This window comes from Pholcus phalangioides, unplaced genomic scaffold (genome assembly GCF_987345545.1).
Source record: "Pholcus phalangioides strain wild (caught in Gottingen) unplaced genomic scaffold, Ppha-v1.0 ptg000013l_1, whole genome shotgun sequence".
Taxonomy (NCBI): domain Eukaryota; kingdom Metazoa; phylum Arthropoda; class Arachnida; order Araneae; family Pholcidae; genus Pholcus; species Pholcus phalangioides.
In genome coordinates this window covers 26,208,269-26,225,411 of record NW_028301606.1, presented here as the reverse complement: position 1 = coordinate 26,225,411, position 17,143 = coordinate 26,208,269, and the positions used below count along the sequence as shown (strand labels likewise).

General features: G+C 33.8%; 1 protein-coding gene and 1 long non-coding RNA gene across 6 annotated transcripts in view; one reads left to right on the top strand and one right to left on the bottom strand.

Moving 5' to 3' along the window:
* Positions 1–1,952: 1,952 nt before the first annotated feature.
* Positions 1,953–13,149, top strand: LOC149078868 (uncharacterized). Of its 3 annotated transcripts, XR_016193862.1 has the most exons (3): positions 1,971–2,089; positions 10,433–10,621; positions 13,023–13,111. It is a non-coding gene; the product is annotated as an uncharacterized LOC149078868 (long non-coding RNA). The 3 variants fall into 3 exon arrangements; XR_016193863.1 differs by lacking the exon at positions 10,433–10,621 and having other exon boundaries at positions 1,953–2,089; positions 13,023–13,149; XR_016193861.1 differs by lacking the exons at positions 10,433–10,621; positions 13,023–13,111 and adding an exon at positions 9,100–9,767.
* LOC149078867 (partitioning defective 3 homolog) overlaps positions 4,117–17,143 on the bottom strand; it is a 103,314-nt gene continuing 90,287 nt past the window's right edge. For 2 of the 3 annotated variants that reach the window (XM_089241040.1, XM_089241041.1), the window contains exons 15-24: positions 15,793–15,843; positions 15,461–15,547; positions 14,150–14,215; positions 13,002–13,280; positions 12,576–12,744; positions 12,142–12,258; positions 11,584–11,911; positions 9,774–9,848; positions 8,410–8,474; positions 4,117–8,121 (exon numbers count right to left, since the gene is read on the bottom strand). In XM_089241040.1, the coding sequence (XP_089097166.1) occupies positions 7,632–8,121; positions 8,410–8,474; positions 9,774–9,848; positions 11,584–11,911; positions 12,142–12,258; positions 12,576–12,744; positions 13,002–13,280; positions 14,150–14,215; positions 15,461–15,547; positions 15,793–15,843 (1,727 nt within the window). In that variant the 3' untranslated portion in view covers positions 4,117–7,631. The remainder of the gene's footprint in view (positions 8,122–8,409; positions 8,475–9,773; positions 9,849–11,583; positions 11,912–12,141; positions 12,259–12,575; positions 12,745–13,001; positions 13,281–14,149; positions 14,216–15,460; positions 15,548–15,792; positions 15,844–17,143) is intronic. The other variant, XM_089241042.1, reaches the window with a different exon arrangement.

The following is a 17,143-nucleotide window of genomic DNA, read 5'->3' as shown; positions in this document are numbered from 1 at the left end:
GGGGGGGGCAAAGAACATGTACTCAAGGTATGTGTATATATATATACACCATTTGTAGTGTATTTTCAAAAGCCAGGGTGGGGAGGGGGGGCAACGACCCCTCTGACCCCCTCCCCAAGTGATGGGCTTGGTTATTACAAGTACAAAATCTGAAGCCACTGCAGGCAAATTAATCAACAAGGTGGTTGCACACACATACAAATTAAGGAAGATAAGAAAGCACGTAAATATAATATACAGGGCGGCCATAAAATAACTTAGCCGATATACTAGCCCCTTAACTGTCACAGAAATCGACGAATGCGAATGAAATTTGAAATATAGGTGTTTCAGAGTATGCGCTCGAGAATGAGAAGAGATACTCATTTCATTTCAAACTCACTTGAGTGACCCACGACGGCACACTTCCAGATCACTTAAGTGGCTTACGACACATTTCCAGGTCACTTAAGTGTCCCGTGACACATTTACAAACTAATGGAATCGCCCCGCCCTCTCCTAAAGGTTGAGCACCCTTGGGTTAGGCAACAAATTTTCGAAAAATTCAAATGGCTACATTGACTTTTATGTATTACAAAATCACTTAAGGAATAAAAAAATACCATGAATGGCGTTGTAAAACGTTACCTCTAGCATGATGCAATGCCGGCGTTAGAGCAGAAAAAGAAGCGTGGAATCAACCAATGCATATCGCATTACTGCTGCAGGAAGTCCTCCACCGACTGGATAGCGCATCAAACCCATTAGTGGGATCTTCTTTTTTGTCTGCATTCTGTGATAGTGTTTATCATGCTACAGCAGTGGTTCTCAAACTTTTGTCACCCACGGCTCACTTGCTCAAACCTTGGCTTGACCGCGGATCCCTAGAATAGTTTAGTGCAGCGTTTTCTCAATCCAAGGACCAGTAAAATGTCTGAAATGATTCAATGGACCTCTTGTGCCCCGCATTACGGGACATTCCTGTATTTTTAGTTGTTCCGAATTATTTTTTGTATGTCCCGTTTTTTCAACGATGCTTTTTTGGATTTGTAATGTTTACTAAAATTATGAATTTCATAACTTATTACGTTAATTATAGCTATGAATGCAAATGCATATTCATCTTACATATATTTGTCATATATTTCAACGTTTTTTCCTAAATTTTTCAGTGATTTTAACAATTGGGGATTTTGCTTACTTATAACAATGCTTTCAATGACAATTGGCGACGTCCCGTATTTTACAGTATTTAAGATTCCAGTTCCTCTCTTATTTTTGGCAATGAAATATGGTCAATTCATTTGAATTTTTTTTTCGAGTAATAAATTTATGTTTAGGCTACTGCGATTTGTAGCAGACCTTTGTTTCCCTCACCCTTCAAAAAATTTTTGCAATAATTAGCGAATTCTTCGTAAACTTCATTTTTTGGCCACAATTAGTGCGATATCCCGTATTTTCAGTATAATGCATTACGATGAAATTGTTTCTTCCACACGGGACCGGTTCTGGATCATTTTCAAGAGCAAGCGACTATTTTGGTGATAAAAAAATCGGCTTCTCATTGATTCGGTGCCCTAAAAAATCCATCCTCTTCAGTTGGCGCCTTCTGCGGGAGCGTAGTTCACAGGATTCTTGATCTCGACAGACATTCATTTCAAGAAATGAAAAAATGCTAGAGCATGCGAAAAATATGTATGATCGATTATTCTCAATCTCTAAGTTGAAAAAAAATGTATCGAAATCAAAAGCGATAAAGCACTTGAAATAATTTAAAGGGAAAAAAAAAATGTCTTTATCATTTATCTATCGATAGGGATTCGTTTTAAATACCTGAAGACGAAAATTTCGGGTTTGCAACATAGGCTACCTTGAGATTGATCGAACATTGACCGATCAAAGGTAACTTCGAGATATTCCGGAAGAAACCGCATTTAGATAAGATTGGCAAAATCAATTATCACACTATGACACTTAACCAATCACGATGGTATTATAATCTGTGTTGCAAATCCTATAAAAAAATATAAGTTTCTGAAAATTCTTTCTGGTCAATCCCCCATGGCATGGGTGGAGACACGGGGATGGGGGCACCAACCCAGCGTCAAAGGTAAAGCCGACTGATCTAATGTATGTATTTTCTATGTATGTATTTGCGCATATATGAATTGACACCATCATCGTGTCCCTTCACCAGACTTTCAAGTCTTCTCTCCGCCTATGCCCCATGTGGGATTTTCTCCAGAAAACCAACGCCTTCTAGAGCAGAAACTGTTGAGAAAACTGACAAAACTCATTTCGAGGAAGCATTCAAGACACCAAAATAGAAGTATTTGAGATTAAGTATTTATTCAGAGCAATTTTTTTTCGACCCAGACTTATTTTCAGAATCAAACGCAGAATTTTTATAGCTCGAACGCTCTCGTGAAACACCCTGCATATGCAGGGTCGGGGTCAGGCCAGGTGTGAAGAGTGACCGCACTGGGCTGCAAATTTTATCGGGCAGCAAAAAAGGATTAAAATACTTTGATTAAATTTTGACTTCAACTTATTAACAAAGCAATAGCTTAAAATTTTGTCCCAGATAATCTCCAGCATTCAGACGTTGAACCCCTCTGGCCTGGGGTTCTGACAGAATTCCCTCCCCAAGCCAATTAGGGTGGTACAGGTAGATCTGGTTCCCGGGCGCTGAACCAGAAGGGTCGCTAAATTCTAATTTTATCAACTTATTAAAAATTAAAAGAGGGAGGCATTCTTACCCGCCTAAAAGATTATCTAGTAGCGGTTTCTTAGACCTTGAAAGACCCAATCTTTTCACGTGCCTGTGGAAACACTTGCAATTTTTCCGTTGGGCAGCACTCACTATTATCCAAATTTATTAAAGAATGGCTTATTTATGACCATGAAATAGTAGTTTGATAACTATTCTAAATTGCCAATGTAAAGCTAGTGTGGTGTCTATGGGCACTAGAGAATTGACAAACCGTATTTTAGAGGATTGCGAAGCTTTTCCTTGCATCGGACCTCAAAGTACTCAAGCCCGTCCCTGTGTGTTACTGTAAATTCGATATATAAATCCGGTTATTATACATAATAATCAGTTATTAGTAAGTTATTAAGCAGCATAATCGTCAAGCATTTTAGTAAGTTTGGTAAATTTGCCTAAATTTATCACTTATATCAGTGATTATACATCATACCGTTTTTCGTTATAACGACTTTAATTCAAATAGCATGGAGTCGCGTAAATATAGTTGAATGCGGTTTATGAGCAAGTTATTCTCACGGGATGTTTTTGGTATTCGTAAAAAAAATTATATCGACTTTTCAATGATAGAGAGCGCTGCATGAAAGCAAATCACTGGAAATGTGCAAATCAGTCCTGCAAAATGCAGTGTGTACGATTAACAGCTCATTTTTTAATTTTCTTCTTACTAGCGCTTACATAAGGTTATCATATTGAAGTTGAAATTTTGTGGATAAAACATTATTGGTGAAGTTGATTTACCTCAACTACAAATCACCGGCAGAAGCTTTACAAAGGTTTTGGATGTAGAAGAGATTGAAGAAAAGTCCAGGTCAAGTTGCGCCTTCTAGCTTTAGTGGCAAGATATTAATCTTCTACTGCAGAAGTTACCGTCAAAGTCCACGGATTCGAATCCAGGCAAGATCAGAAACAAGTTCTTCACCTATCAAACCTGGGGAGGTCATAGATTTATAGATAGATGGCACCTTCATTTCCCACCAAACTCCACTGGTTGGAAATTGCCGTATGGTGATATATGATATGCAGTTGGTGTGCAGCAGTGACTCCTTTCTGGTGAACATGCAGTGCTATCTGTTGACAAAAATTTTAACTTATTTTTTTCTTTACTATAAAATCCTCCCTTCGCGATAACTTCTTCACAAACCACATTAACATTTATCAATTCCTTCAATTTTTATAAATTTTTAAACTATTTATGAATTCATGGGGACACCCTACAGTTTAAATTTTAGTTCAAAAGTTCATTCTATGAATTCATGAATAAGTAAGATGATGAGACAAGTCTGACAAAAGAAAAATCAGTTTCTGAAACATTTAATTGGCAAGACTTTTTTCAGATCACACAAAACACACAACAAATGTTTGCGCTCTTGAGTATAAAGATTTTTTATGTACATAAAATTGTATAAATATTTACAAAAAAATTGCATTTTTTGCATATGAGTACATATGCTATACACACAAACACAAAAAAGAGTAACAACACGAGATAGAATAAATTGGACGGTCTATGGGGAAGATTTGTTGAAAAAATTTGAGTCATATCTTTCAAAGCTTAAATATATATGTGTTTATACTACATGGTTGAAAATAATGATAATAAGGCAAATGGCACATATGTTACGCAAATCCTATGAAGAAAATTATAATCTTTGTGTTTAAGACTTTTTCGAGTATGCATTTGCAAAATGGAAAAATATAAGTCAACATGCATACAAGAAAAAAAGTCTTGTTGGACGGCTGACACAGTATAATGAGCATTTGCAAAATAATACTTCAATGTACTTGTTCCATAATTGATCGCAAGTAAAAGACGAGAAAAACCATACAAACAACCCAACTATACATTCACTCAATAATTCAGTCAATTAGTATTTTCAAAACACATTTGTTGGAATAATTCTATGAGATATTAAAATTTCACTGTTTTTTGCGATGGAAAACCTGGACTAATTTTTATGTAGAAAAATAAACGTAAAGAATACAGAAAATTACATAATTTCTTTGAGAATTGACCTTTATGTCATTCATTTTAAAATTTTAAAGCCTTTATAAACTATTTCAACTTTCATTAGACAGATATTTATGATTATTTACATCAAATGAAAAATACCATTTAATGCAGTATTTTCAAAGTGGCCAATTATATATACTCAATGAAATGAGTACTTGATTGAAGAAGAGATAGAAGCTACTGATCCAACCTAAGATCCTATGGTTTGGCTTAGGTAGTTGCGAGAGGAGAACATTCTTTTCAAAGGAGATAAATAAGTTCAGAAGACTAAGAAATTTTTCGGGAAGAACTTGGCACTCTGCAGAAAACTGTTTGAGAATCACAGTGTTAGACATGTCAAATCATCTTCACTGCAATGAGATATACTAAACATCTCCTTCACATATACTGTATAGAAATTATTTGGGGAAATGTTTTGGAGAAGTAATTCGTGGAGACCAAATATTGAAAACTGATAAAAAAAATATACAATATAAAATAAATGTTCATACAAGACATTATGTAATGCAATACAAACTCGTTACTATACTACCACTTGACTGCACAAGATAATTGTCAACATTTCTGAGAAATTTTTAAGGAATTGATTGGCACATGCCAGAATATTGATTCAAGTGCATGTGTGGTTTTAAGGTACATTTGCAGTTGTCAATTAATGTTACCAGATTCAAAAATTTAGAAAGGAAGATGCCTGCATGCTCACCATTTTTATCATCACTTTTCCTATTTTTCACAACAAATAGCGCCACTAGGAAATCTGCATTGAGTGGCGTTGTTTGTATACTATTTTCTTTGTTTCTGAATGGAAGAGGTAACACCCACCCTTCTCCCTTCAGTATACAGCATTAGGCGATAGTGTACAAACAATGGTATTCTTAAAATGCAGATGTTGTGGTTTCCTTCTTTCAGAGCTTTTATTTAAGACAGTCTTTTTCATATTATCCTAGAGCAATGTTTCTCAACTACCAAGCCCTGACAGGTGTCAAAATGGGCCATGAATGATTCGCCGTTCAATTTTTTCCACCCATTAGTCATGTGTATGACTTGGCCATCCACTAACAAAAAGAAATAAACCACACAGCAGGCTTTGAAAGGTTAGGAACCACTGCCCTTGAGCAAGCGGGGCCATAGTTAGAATAATATCTGCTGCCCTGGCTGAAACTTGGGTTCCTGTATTCTAGGAATTTTGATAGCGATTGGTCAAAGCATAATAAAAAAACATAACACAAGGCCATAACTAGGCTGGGGTGAAAGGGGCCTCCCCGAGCCAAATAAGGGGCCGTCACAAAAACGTACAATTATTTAGCATAATTTTTTACTTTTTAAGGGGCTTCCCAAGAATATGTCTGCCCCGGGGCCTCGAGAAGGTATGCTACGGCCCTGACATAACGTGTGTGGGAAAAAAACGACAAACACTCACGTTAATGAAGAAATATAATGAGCACAAAAAAAATTTCCCCAGAAAAGAAAGAAAAATAATTACGGGAACCTTAAAAGGGGGGGGAGGACAAAATGGTGAATTTTCTAAAACATAGGAGGATGCTCGAAATGACATCAAGAAGGAAGGCGTCTGTTAAGCCTAAAGTTAACGCTTGTTCAAGGTTATGATGGGGCTGTCATCTGTCTTCCATATTTTGAAATGTAAAACACTAATTGCTACAGACTTCCAAGGGACTTCACATTAAGGAAGTTCACATTTCAATAATAATATGGCATAAAACATATGCTGCACAATCTCAGGCCTTTGAGCCATGTGCGGCTCCTCACAAAGGGATATCATTTGGTATGCAAAAGGTATATATTTAAGTTATCAATTCATAGAACATCAGTTAAAGTCCCATGAGCAGTAATCATCTCGCATAGCAAGGATCTGCTGTGGATCACAAATGGAAAAGGTTGAGCTGAGCACCTCTTATACTATTGTAAGAGACTGAAAATTTTCAAAAAGAGTTGGGAGTCATCATAATATTCCTTGCATGAACTGGTCACATCCAAATGCTATTTATACCCAAAAGATGTCTATAAGATAGGGCATGTTTTATTTCCCCCATTCTCTCCATTGTGACATACATTCGAGTGGAATGTGATTCACCACTGATTGTACAAAAAAAAACTACATATCACATACATTCTTTAAATCAATTAAGCTTCATTGCAAGAAAATCAGTATTATCTCAGAGAGAAAAACATGCACATAGGCACACACCACTGAAATTTCATTCCCATTAAACAATTTTTTAGACATTAATAAAAGAACTGCAAAGAAAAATTTCCTGTGTCTATTTGACATAAAACTCTGAGTAATATATTATAGCAATATTTTCTTTGATAAAAGAGCTTGTGGCTAGGTATTGCAAATATTGATTTGATGATGCATCTCTATATGGGAATATTATGTGCGTGGACATATATATAAATAAAAAACAAAAAATTCAAATGTGCATACATAATGTACAAAAATTGGAACATTCAGGAATATTAAGATACTTCCTTGGTTCACTGACTGTGATTAAGAGACAAAAATTCTGCGAAACATGCTATTTGAGGGGGAGAAAGATCTGTATCTAGATATGAAAGGTGAACGTTAAGATGCGCAAAGAAAATTACCAGTTCTGGGATATATATCTAATACCCTGATTGTTTCAATGAAAATTGTCAACTTGAATACATCCCGCTTGCGACGGATGATGAAACACTTATGGCTTTGTGATAAAGGGACTGATACCTTGATTGATTTACTGTCCATTTTTTATGTGAATACTGCAATGGCTTATAAGATGAGCTTGATTCAACAAAAATCGAAAGTTTTGTAACATTAAATCAAATTTTCAATATCAAAAATTCAACTTAAAATTTCCAAAATAAAGTTTTTCAAAAGTTTGTTGTATCACTTCTCCCATAAAGATTGCTGCTGTTCGTGTGCTGGCTTGATATACTGTGATACTTGGTATCATCGCGTCGTAAACTGCCATTCGATGCACCCGCTTCCCTCATGCACGTGGGTATCGGCAAACGCTGCCTGCCTGATGAGAAGCTCTGCCTTGGAAGAGATCTTGCTCCTCCTTTTATCCTTGTTTTAGCAGGGGATGGAGTGCTTTGTATGCTTTCGTATTCAAAAAAGTCTGATACTGGTCGCATCCTCTGGGAGGTAACAGTATGCCTGTAATGCTTAGGTAATTTGTATGGAGTCCTTTGTTCCTGTTCAACCTCCTGTTGGAACTTTGACATAATCTCTGATAAAGTAGAATTTTCCATGGGTCTTTGCTCATGTTGAAACTCTTCGAGTTGTTGCTGAATTTCTTGAAAGTTCATGTAATGGCTATAGCGATCTGGATCGACAAATCCTTTTCGACTGCCTGGTCTGTAATTACAAATAAAAACCAAAAAAAATTAGAATTAAGATGATCAATAAGAGTCCTAAATGTTATAAATAATCAGCATTGGTTGAACTGACGGTTAATTTTTATACCAATGCATCTTAATTTCTATGCATCTAAGATTTCACAGTTATGCTAGCTGATGCTCATGATGCAACTAGAAATTCAGATCATGATCAGTTGATCTAATCACATGTCAAAAGTTAAAATGGTATAATTCAGAAAAACATATCAAAGAATTAATGTTTTTGAAAAATATTCTGACAACTTACTTTGACATCTCTTTGTAGATCTCATAGTTTTTTGAAGCTGATGATAGAGGATCAAATTCAATGGCCTATAAATAATGGATACATAATGTAATTAAAAATAGTTATTAAAGTCATATATGTTACTGCCAAAGTCCAAAATTGGCCAATTGTTGATGGGGCCGGCCAGTTCACGAAGTGACCAGTGATTCCTGGTCAAAGTCAGAAGACAAGACATGATTTGGGATCATCCTCAAGTTGCCGTATTTTTTCATAATTATGTCCACTTTAGTTATGGCAAAGCATCAAACCAGTCACGATGCGGTAATAATTTTTTTCTCCAAAATTTAGCAGAAAAAACTATATGTTTATATAATTAATTTTATAGTTCTTCTCTCAAATTCCATTATTTCTTCTCATCACGTGGAGCTAATCCAAAAAAAAAAATACAGCTGCTATATATAGATACATATTACACGTTGGCAATTAGAAAAGGATTTGGCTTCTGCCACTTCTACTTCCATACATGCACCTAGTACACATTCTTCTGAGGAATCTCTAACGTGTATCGCCATGAGTAAGATTGTGTGGCCCTAACATATCTATGTTGCAGAATGGTGCTTGTTTCATGTTCGTGCTGCCATCTGTCTTTCATTTTCTGAAGTAAAGATGGAAATTCTTGAATTTTCATATTATGTCAGTATTGTGTTGCAGGTCTGCCTGCTCTCTGCAGAGAGACTTTTTAAATGGAAGACTGGCTCGGATTTGCACCTTGAAGCTGAAAAACTGCAGAAAACCAAGTTCAGCTGACCACCACTGTGCCATCAACAGGCTTCGAACCTGGATCCTCAGGACGAGAGTCCAGCATGATGGCCACACGACTGCACAGCAGTGATTTGTCTTCTACCGGACCGTCCTACATCAGCATATCAAGCTTTGGCCAAGGATTTTCTGCCACTTTGTGAAATGGCTGGACAGTCTGAATCATTTCTGCAATTCAGACTATTTCCAAAACTTTTGGGCAATTCACGAATTGGCCACACTTCAGGATTTGGCAGTAACATATATACTGTAAACTGAAATAATTTTGGGACAGCAAATTATTTTTGGCTTTCCAATATCCAGCAAATGCTCTGTGTTTTATCAGTTTGCAGCTATCTATAACATTGGCTGGAAATTCAAAACCCGAAAATAATCTGCTGTCTTAAAGTTGCCCCCTAGTCTCCCAAAGTTATCCCCCATCTATAGTACATATATTGTACATTATGTGTTACTTGAGATTTATTAAAAAAAAAATTCTGTATATACACTTCAATGTTTAAAGGCAAATATAGACTATATATGGCCGAAATCAATGTAATGATATTAGTAGTGAAAACAAGGCTCACCTCTTTCTCCTGGGTGTTTGGCAGATTCGTAGTTTTGTATACCTGATGTGGCAAAGGTGGAAGAGGTCTCTGCCACTGCAACATGAGAAATAGTTACTAAAGTAATAAAAATTTTGCATATTCAATGCTATTCAAAACTTTAACGAGGAAGTTCCAAAAATAATTTGACATACATCATTCAGAAGTTAAAGTGATAAGGCGCGATCAAATATAGCTATTTAAGGGGATTAATTAAGATGAAGAAAAATGTATTTTACGGCATGGCAGAATTAAATAGACCAACACATAAGTTTGAATGTGCTTGTGTGTCTCCATTAGAAAAAGACTTTCAAACATGAAAATATTGCTTTTTTTTTTCTACAATAGCCATAATTTACTACATATTGAATCAAGTCAGAATTAATTCTCTCTCGTGAAATTAATTCTAAAGTGGAAACTCCAAGGAGGCAATTGGCCCCTGTTGTGAGTGCTAGTCCCATCTATGTATTTTTAAAGTTTCTAGGAAGTTAAAGGAAATAAAGTATGCAATTATGGTCAGTCACAAACTCTGTTTAGAGTGGATGAATGACATTTTTATTAGGAGACAAAGAAAACTTTTCAAATTAAAAAAAATTTTGGTGATTGTATACATAACATAACTGTATATGATTATTGTTCAGGTTCAAAGACCGTCGTCCATTCAAGTTATTTCTCAAAATTTCCCCGACACTAGTGGTTGGCATCATCAGGAGAATTGATAAAATTGGATCAAAAGTCAAGTTTTCCGGAGTCTCAGGACCATACAACAGCCTTCGAACAATTTTCATCAAATGATGGCCATAAAAACCTCATCAACTATTTATAACTGTGTATGTTACCGTAAATGTGATAAAGTTATAATGCGCAATTGCCAGTTACAATGCTTATAATCACCAACTCCTCCAAGTTTGATAAATTTTTCCCTTTTATCAGAGATTATGCTTAATACCCAAGTATACCTGGAAAAAAATTGATAAATACTTGAAATTGATTGTTTTTAGCATGATTATGTGTCATACCCTAGTATAGTTGATAAATTTGATAGGGGAAAAAATCCCAGATGAGTCTAGTTTGAAAAATATAGTTGCACCCTGATATAAAAAAACTCCACTTTAATTGATTTAATGATTAAAATCATGATTTTGTAATAAAAAATTTGTTAAGTCAAAGACTTTGTCGAATGTGAGTGTGTTATATCGGGTACAATCGTAATATTTGTTAAATGGCAGTTCATTATATTTTGGTACAATCATAAAATTTGTTATAGCCTTTTCTTATATTAAGGTCTAATTTCAGAATTCAAATAGGAGTTATTTCAGGAAAAATTAGTTAAATCAGAGTTCATTATACCAGTTCAGACCGTCTCTCAAGTAGTCATAAATAATAAATCTTATGACAATGGGACCAATTTATCATGTTTACCAATACAAAATGGTAATTATGCATAATAACTGGCAAATGTGATGGATTTATTATGTTTACCAAAAACTCTTAGGTATTACCCATAGTCACTAGTAAAAGTGATAAATTTAGTCAAATTTATTAAACTCACCAAAATGGTCAGTAATTATGCATAATAATCGGATTTATAACTTTTACCGTAACATACAGTACATCTTTTACCTTAAAGACAACTCAATTGAAACTTCACATTACCAAAGTGTTTATACATCATATCTCAAAATAAATTATTTGCCATTTTTAGATTGTTTTAATCATCTTTTTAAACAGCATTTAGATTTAATTAAGAAAAATTAATATCTTATTCATAAAAATACAAAAACAAACTTACTATTTTCTTTTTGTCTACTGCTTCTGTTATTTGCTTTTCATACAGCTCTTCCATCTCATCTCTAGGATAATTTCCTTTTCTCCGCTGATGTTGTCGCTGATGCTCGGCTCTGAGTTGGTGCATTCTTTCATGTCGATTGTGATTCTGAGGTGTAAATGTTGGATCAGATTTAGCTCCATTGCTAGAAGGGTTAGATCGTTTTGTAGCTTGAGGACTGCTAATGTGGCCATTCAAACGTTCAGAATTCTGCCGCACATCAGAATCCGATTCTGATACGGATTTTTTTTGTTGCTGCTGTTGCACAAGTCTCAGATAATGCTGCTGAATCCTAAAATGAAGATAAAATCAATTGCAATGAACTGAACATTTCAACCCCCCCCCCTCCACCCCCAAAAAAACTAATTTATTGGAAATTCTGAATGTATTTGTAGGTTTCTGGAGATACATATGAATTGCTCAAAATACCTTCAGGGACAAATAGGAAAAAATATAAACATTCAACAAGAAAAATATTTTCATGTTAAGCAAGCTATATGAAAAGCAACATAAAAAATTCACCTTTCACGTTCTTCTTCAGCAGCTCTTCTAGCTTCAGTAAGCTCTTGTTCTTTTTGCTTTTCATCCTTTTTGTTTGGAGGATTGCCATTCCCATTTTTCTTGTTTGATTTTCCAAACCTAAAAAAAAAATTAATATATACATAAATTTTAAAAACATTTACATATATTTTATAAAACATTCAACAAATGAACCTTTCAAAAAGTAGGTAATGTGATCATATTCAAAGCAGCATTTATTAGTTTGCGAAGCTTCAAAAACAGCAGAAATAATTTTTCCTCAAAACTATCAAGTATGTTGAGAACTTATCAGATTAATTATATTATACTACATTTTTCTTCCACTTTCTGCAATTAAATATCCCAAAGTATATATATATTTATTTTAAATCAGATATTTAGATCATAATTAGAATTAATTCAAGTTATATACATACTTGAAAACGGAGCCTAAACCCTTTAGAAGTCCCTTTTTCTTTGCAGGCTTCGTTGTCTTTTTGTCTGTGAGTACATCTGCTGTTGGACCAACCGTGGCAGACCTTATGTGTGGTCTAGAAACAGTGGGTCGATGAATCAGGCTAGCAGAACTTTCTTGATTTTCATGCACTGTAAAATAATTTTATTCAGTTTGGGGAAATAAAATAAATATGTTGATTACAAATACATCCCATCATGTGCATACAACAGCATTGAAATTTTAATGAACAGTTGGATCATCCATATAATAAATCATTCAATCTGATGAACTTCGAAAAATAAAAGTCAGAAAAACACAAGCCACAAATGGACATTTCTCACGTGTAATGTGTTCGTTCTACTTGTGTATTCCTAAATATTTTACATGTTAAGAAAAAAGTACTCACAAATTTCCATTGTTTCTGTAGATGGAGAGGCTTCATATGATCTGTCAACGGCCGCCCGAAAACTCTCATTGCATCCCCTACTCGTATCTTTACCAGTGTTTGCATCACGCTTCTTCAACTCTTGGACCAATGTCTGAAGACTCTCCAGACTACTTGATTTATACATCCCAAGAGTTGGTCCAACTGGAGCAGGTGGAGTAGCCTGCTTGTTGCTACTTCCGCTTTCTTGATCTGTGGTTGGTACAGCATGGTATGGACAGTCAGGTGAATGGCATGCCCCTGTAAATACGAGTCAAGTTTTATACTTACAACTTTAATCAGTGATTAACATTTCTTCCTTCATTTTATAAATATTTATACAGTTGCGTCTAAACTCCATGTCCATTTCATTTTTTGTGCTTCATAAATCAATATATAATACAATTACATTGATTAAAACCTCTTGATAATGGGCAACCATGCATCCAAAAATTTGTTTGCTAATAAGGAGTGAAATATGTAGTATACCTATTCCATGGAACTTAAAAGCATCTATTTACAGGAGGTGTCCACTAACGAAAAGTGTCCATTGGAGGCAGGTTCCATTGTAATTGAATGAAGCAAATGTTGTTTTTTGGCCTTTACTGATTTACCTGTACCTCTTCTATTTTTAATATCAAATTAGTAATATAGATGGCAGTAGTTGCCCACTAAATGGTAGTTTCCAATGTCTTTTTATTTTTTATATGCACAATAATAAATGAAACTCCCTGTTAGGCTCACATGTAGGAAGGAAAAACAACTTCCAGGGTAAATATTATTTTCAGTGAAAAATTTTTTATAAATGCTTAAAAATATCAGAAACATTAATTTCAATAAAATTTTCCTACTTACAAATGTAAAATGAACAAAAAAAAGTGCAATTAAAAAAATGTGATATTTTTTGGATCAAATTTGAGAAAAAAAATGAAACTGTTAAGGGGTTAATTATATGTATAAAATTCACATGCAATGTGCTCAAGTCTGGGTACACATAGAAAATAAAAGAAGCCAAGCATAAAAGTGAGCTATTTGTTGTGCTTCAAAATATTTGCAGCAGAATGACAATGATTTATACATGAAAGCTCCAGTGAGTGCATTGCAATTGTATAATCATGCAGAATACCTACAGCAACATGGTGGATAGAAAAAAATTGGAGTCCTGTGAACCTTCTCAACAGCTTTGCAGGACTTCTCTGTATGAATATAACAGGTTCCAGAAATGATCGAAATGAAAAAAAAAGTTAGTTTTGTTAAGGGATGGAATCATTTGTACTTTATGTGGGATCATATTCACTTTGATACAAACAATTTGCAGTCATAACAAATAAATTGCATGAAAAAAGAAATTAATCCGCTACAATTAAATCTATTGAACATGAAAAAAAATTTTCAATACCGAAAAAATATGATGCACACAAAAAAAAATATCACTTGCATTAATTACTTTAATTATAAAACAGGCACTTTCCACTTTGAGAATCCACTTAATATAACAGAATTTTTGTAACAATTAATTATTGTTATTATTAGTTGTTAATTAACCATTTCATTTTTATTTTGTCATGACAACTTTTATGCATCATAACCCTGCTCAATTTCGGAGATGTTGGGATGCTAACTGCTGGCCTCGAGTACAAGTGAACCTAAACTTGGTTTCATTGTGCCCCAGCCACCCTCAAGTCAAACCCTTGTAGAAGGAAACAAAGTTTAAATACTTGGATTGTATTATTTATTTTTGCTCCTTTTTTCAAAATAGATATTTTCAGACATTTAAAAATGTGTAAAAAAGGAGTTACACTTTGTAACAAGAATATCAATACACCAGCTAAGATTGCAATCCAGATCTATTCAACCAGAGAACATCTCAAAGTTTAGAAAAATTCTTACTTACTGAACTGCAAAATTACAGAAATCCAAATGGTTAGGTTTAATGAAAATGATCATGATGATTAAACTAGGATAGATTTGTCTGTCTAGTACTAAGATATATTTATCCATATTATGATATCTAATTCTTTACCATATTTTGTATGACGTATTAATAAACATGGAATTATTTGAATGAAATGCAACATATGTTAGTGTTATTAAAAAAAATGTATGCTATGCAGAAATAACAGAATTTTACCAATCATTGCCTTTTTTATTTGCACACAGTTTTAAGCATTTCTATTGCTGAGCAGAATAATCTATAAATGGTGAGTGTCCCTTATCACTAAGCAGGGAATAATCCACTTGCGCAGTACATGAGAATACAACTCTATTAATGAGCAGTGACATGTGATAGGTAGAGTTATAAGGAAGATGTAAGAGAGTTAAGCAAACAAAATAAATTAAATTAAACAATCACTTGAAAGAAACACAGCTGCTAATTTAAAAATATTGTCTACAGAATAGGTAGAAAATGAAAACAAAAATGAAGGCAAATTTGCACCTACCTTGTTGATTGCACTGCCGTTCCCTTAAGCTCGCAATGGAATCTGCTGAATTAGACCATGTACAGCTGTTCCTTTCATCTCTGGAAGCTAGAGACAAATATTGAAAATGAGATTTCACTTGCTAGTTCTTTGTTATATTGAATATAAAACTTATTAGTAATTTAATTTTTGAAATAAAATTTTTAAAATAAAATTATTTACTGAATAAAAAGACCTCAAATATTCATGAAACCTATTTTAGAAACAAGGAAAATTACAATAAGAAATATAAAAATGATATGAAAAACAAAAGTCATCACAAAGAAATATCAAGAACCGAGGAGAAAGCTCACCTCTTGAAGCTTTGGCCTTTTGAAATTTATTTGGCAACACTTTAGCATAAGCTGAAACATAAATATCATAATACTTTAGAAAAAAAAAATTTTTTTTTTTCATTTAATTTCACATACTTTTGGAACATTGATTAAGAGAAAAATCCTCAAAGTTTGTTTATCTTAAACTCTTCTAGGAATTTTTTCCCACTCACCCCCTACACTAACCCATGAGACTTTAAATTGTATATCTCTACACTTGGTCCTCGCAAGGCTCCCTAAAGACAATATCACTTCATTGTATATCACCATCTGGGAGCTAATGTCATTATGAGCTATTGCTGAATTAGGAGGCTGTGTACTATGCAGTTCCATTCAGCTTGAAGAACATGTTCTAAGCTATCTGTCCCCTATAGCTTAATAGTAGAGCAAATGCCCGGAAAGTAAGAGGTTGGTTTGATTCTCCATAGAGGAATGTGACTTTTCTTTCCGAAATTATTTTCGTATGGTGTCCAGTCAATTGTACTTCGTAGTACTTTATAACACTGATTTAGAATACTATGAGTGTTTACTTCTTGTATTAACATTAAGATGGGGTATACAATAATTTTTTTGCTGACTCATGCACAGATATTTTCTCCTATCAATTCTGCTATTATTTTCTGTTCCAGCCAATGGTAAAAGTCTTCACCCTTCTATACTGCTAATTTCCCAAGTAATCACCTGAAGTCAAATATGACAAGAAAATTTGGTCAATTTTCCGAATGACATCAGTAAAAAAAGAAAATGTAATTTTAAAGTTATTTAATGTTTGCAAATGATGATCATGAAATGACATGATATTTGATGAAATTTCAGGTCATTTCATGAAATGGTGTGATATTAAATAGCATTAATTATTTTACATCATAAAAATCATGAATTTCTTTCAAATTCAAAAATTCTGTTCCAGAATAAAATATTGATAATTATCAAAAATGTTTGTTAATTAAACAAAATAATGAACTCTGAGTTTTAAAGTTGTTTACTTATTCATAACTGATTGTCACAAGACAAATGAAATTATGTTTATCGCAATTTTGTTTGAATTGAAATGTAGAAATTTTCAATGAATAATTGTTCATATACAATACAAACACATTGTCTAAATTACGATTGAATCTATATATATATTATGATTTATACCAAAGATCAGAGGATCTGTGAAATCAGGCAATGATTGAAAAAAAGAATTCTTTGAACTAAAAAATGGATTTTAAATCCCTCTTTTTTTTTTTTTGTTTACTATTTTTTTGCAAATTATAAATAATGCAAATAATTATTTGCATTATAATTTTTCAAGGATAAAAAATAAAAAGTGAGAAAATAACTT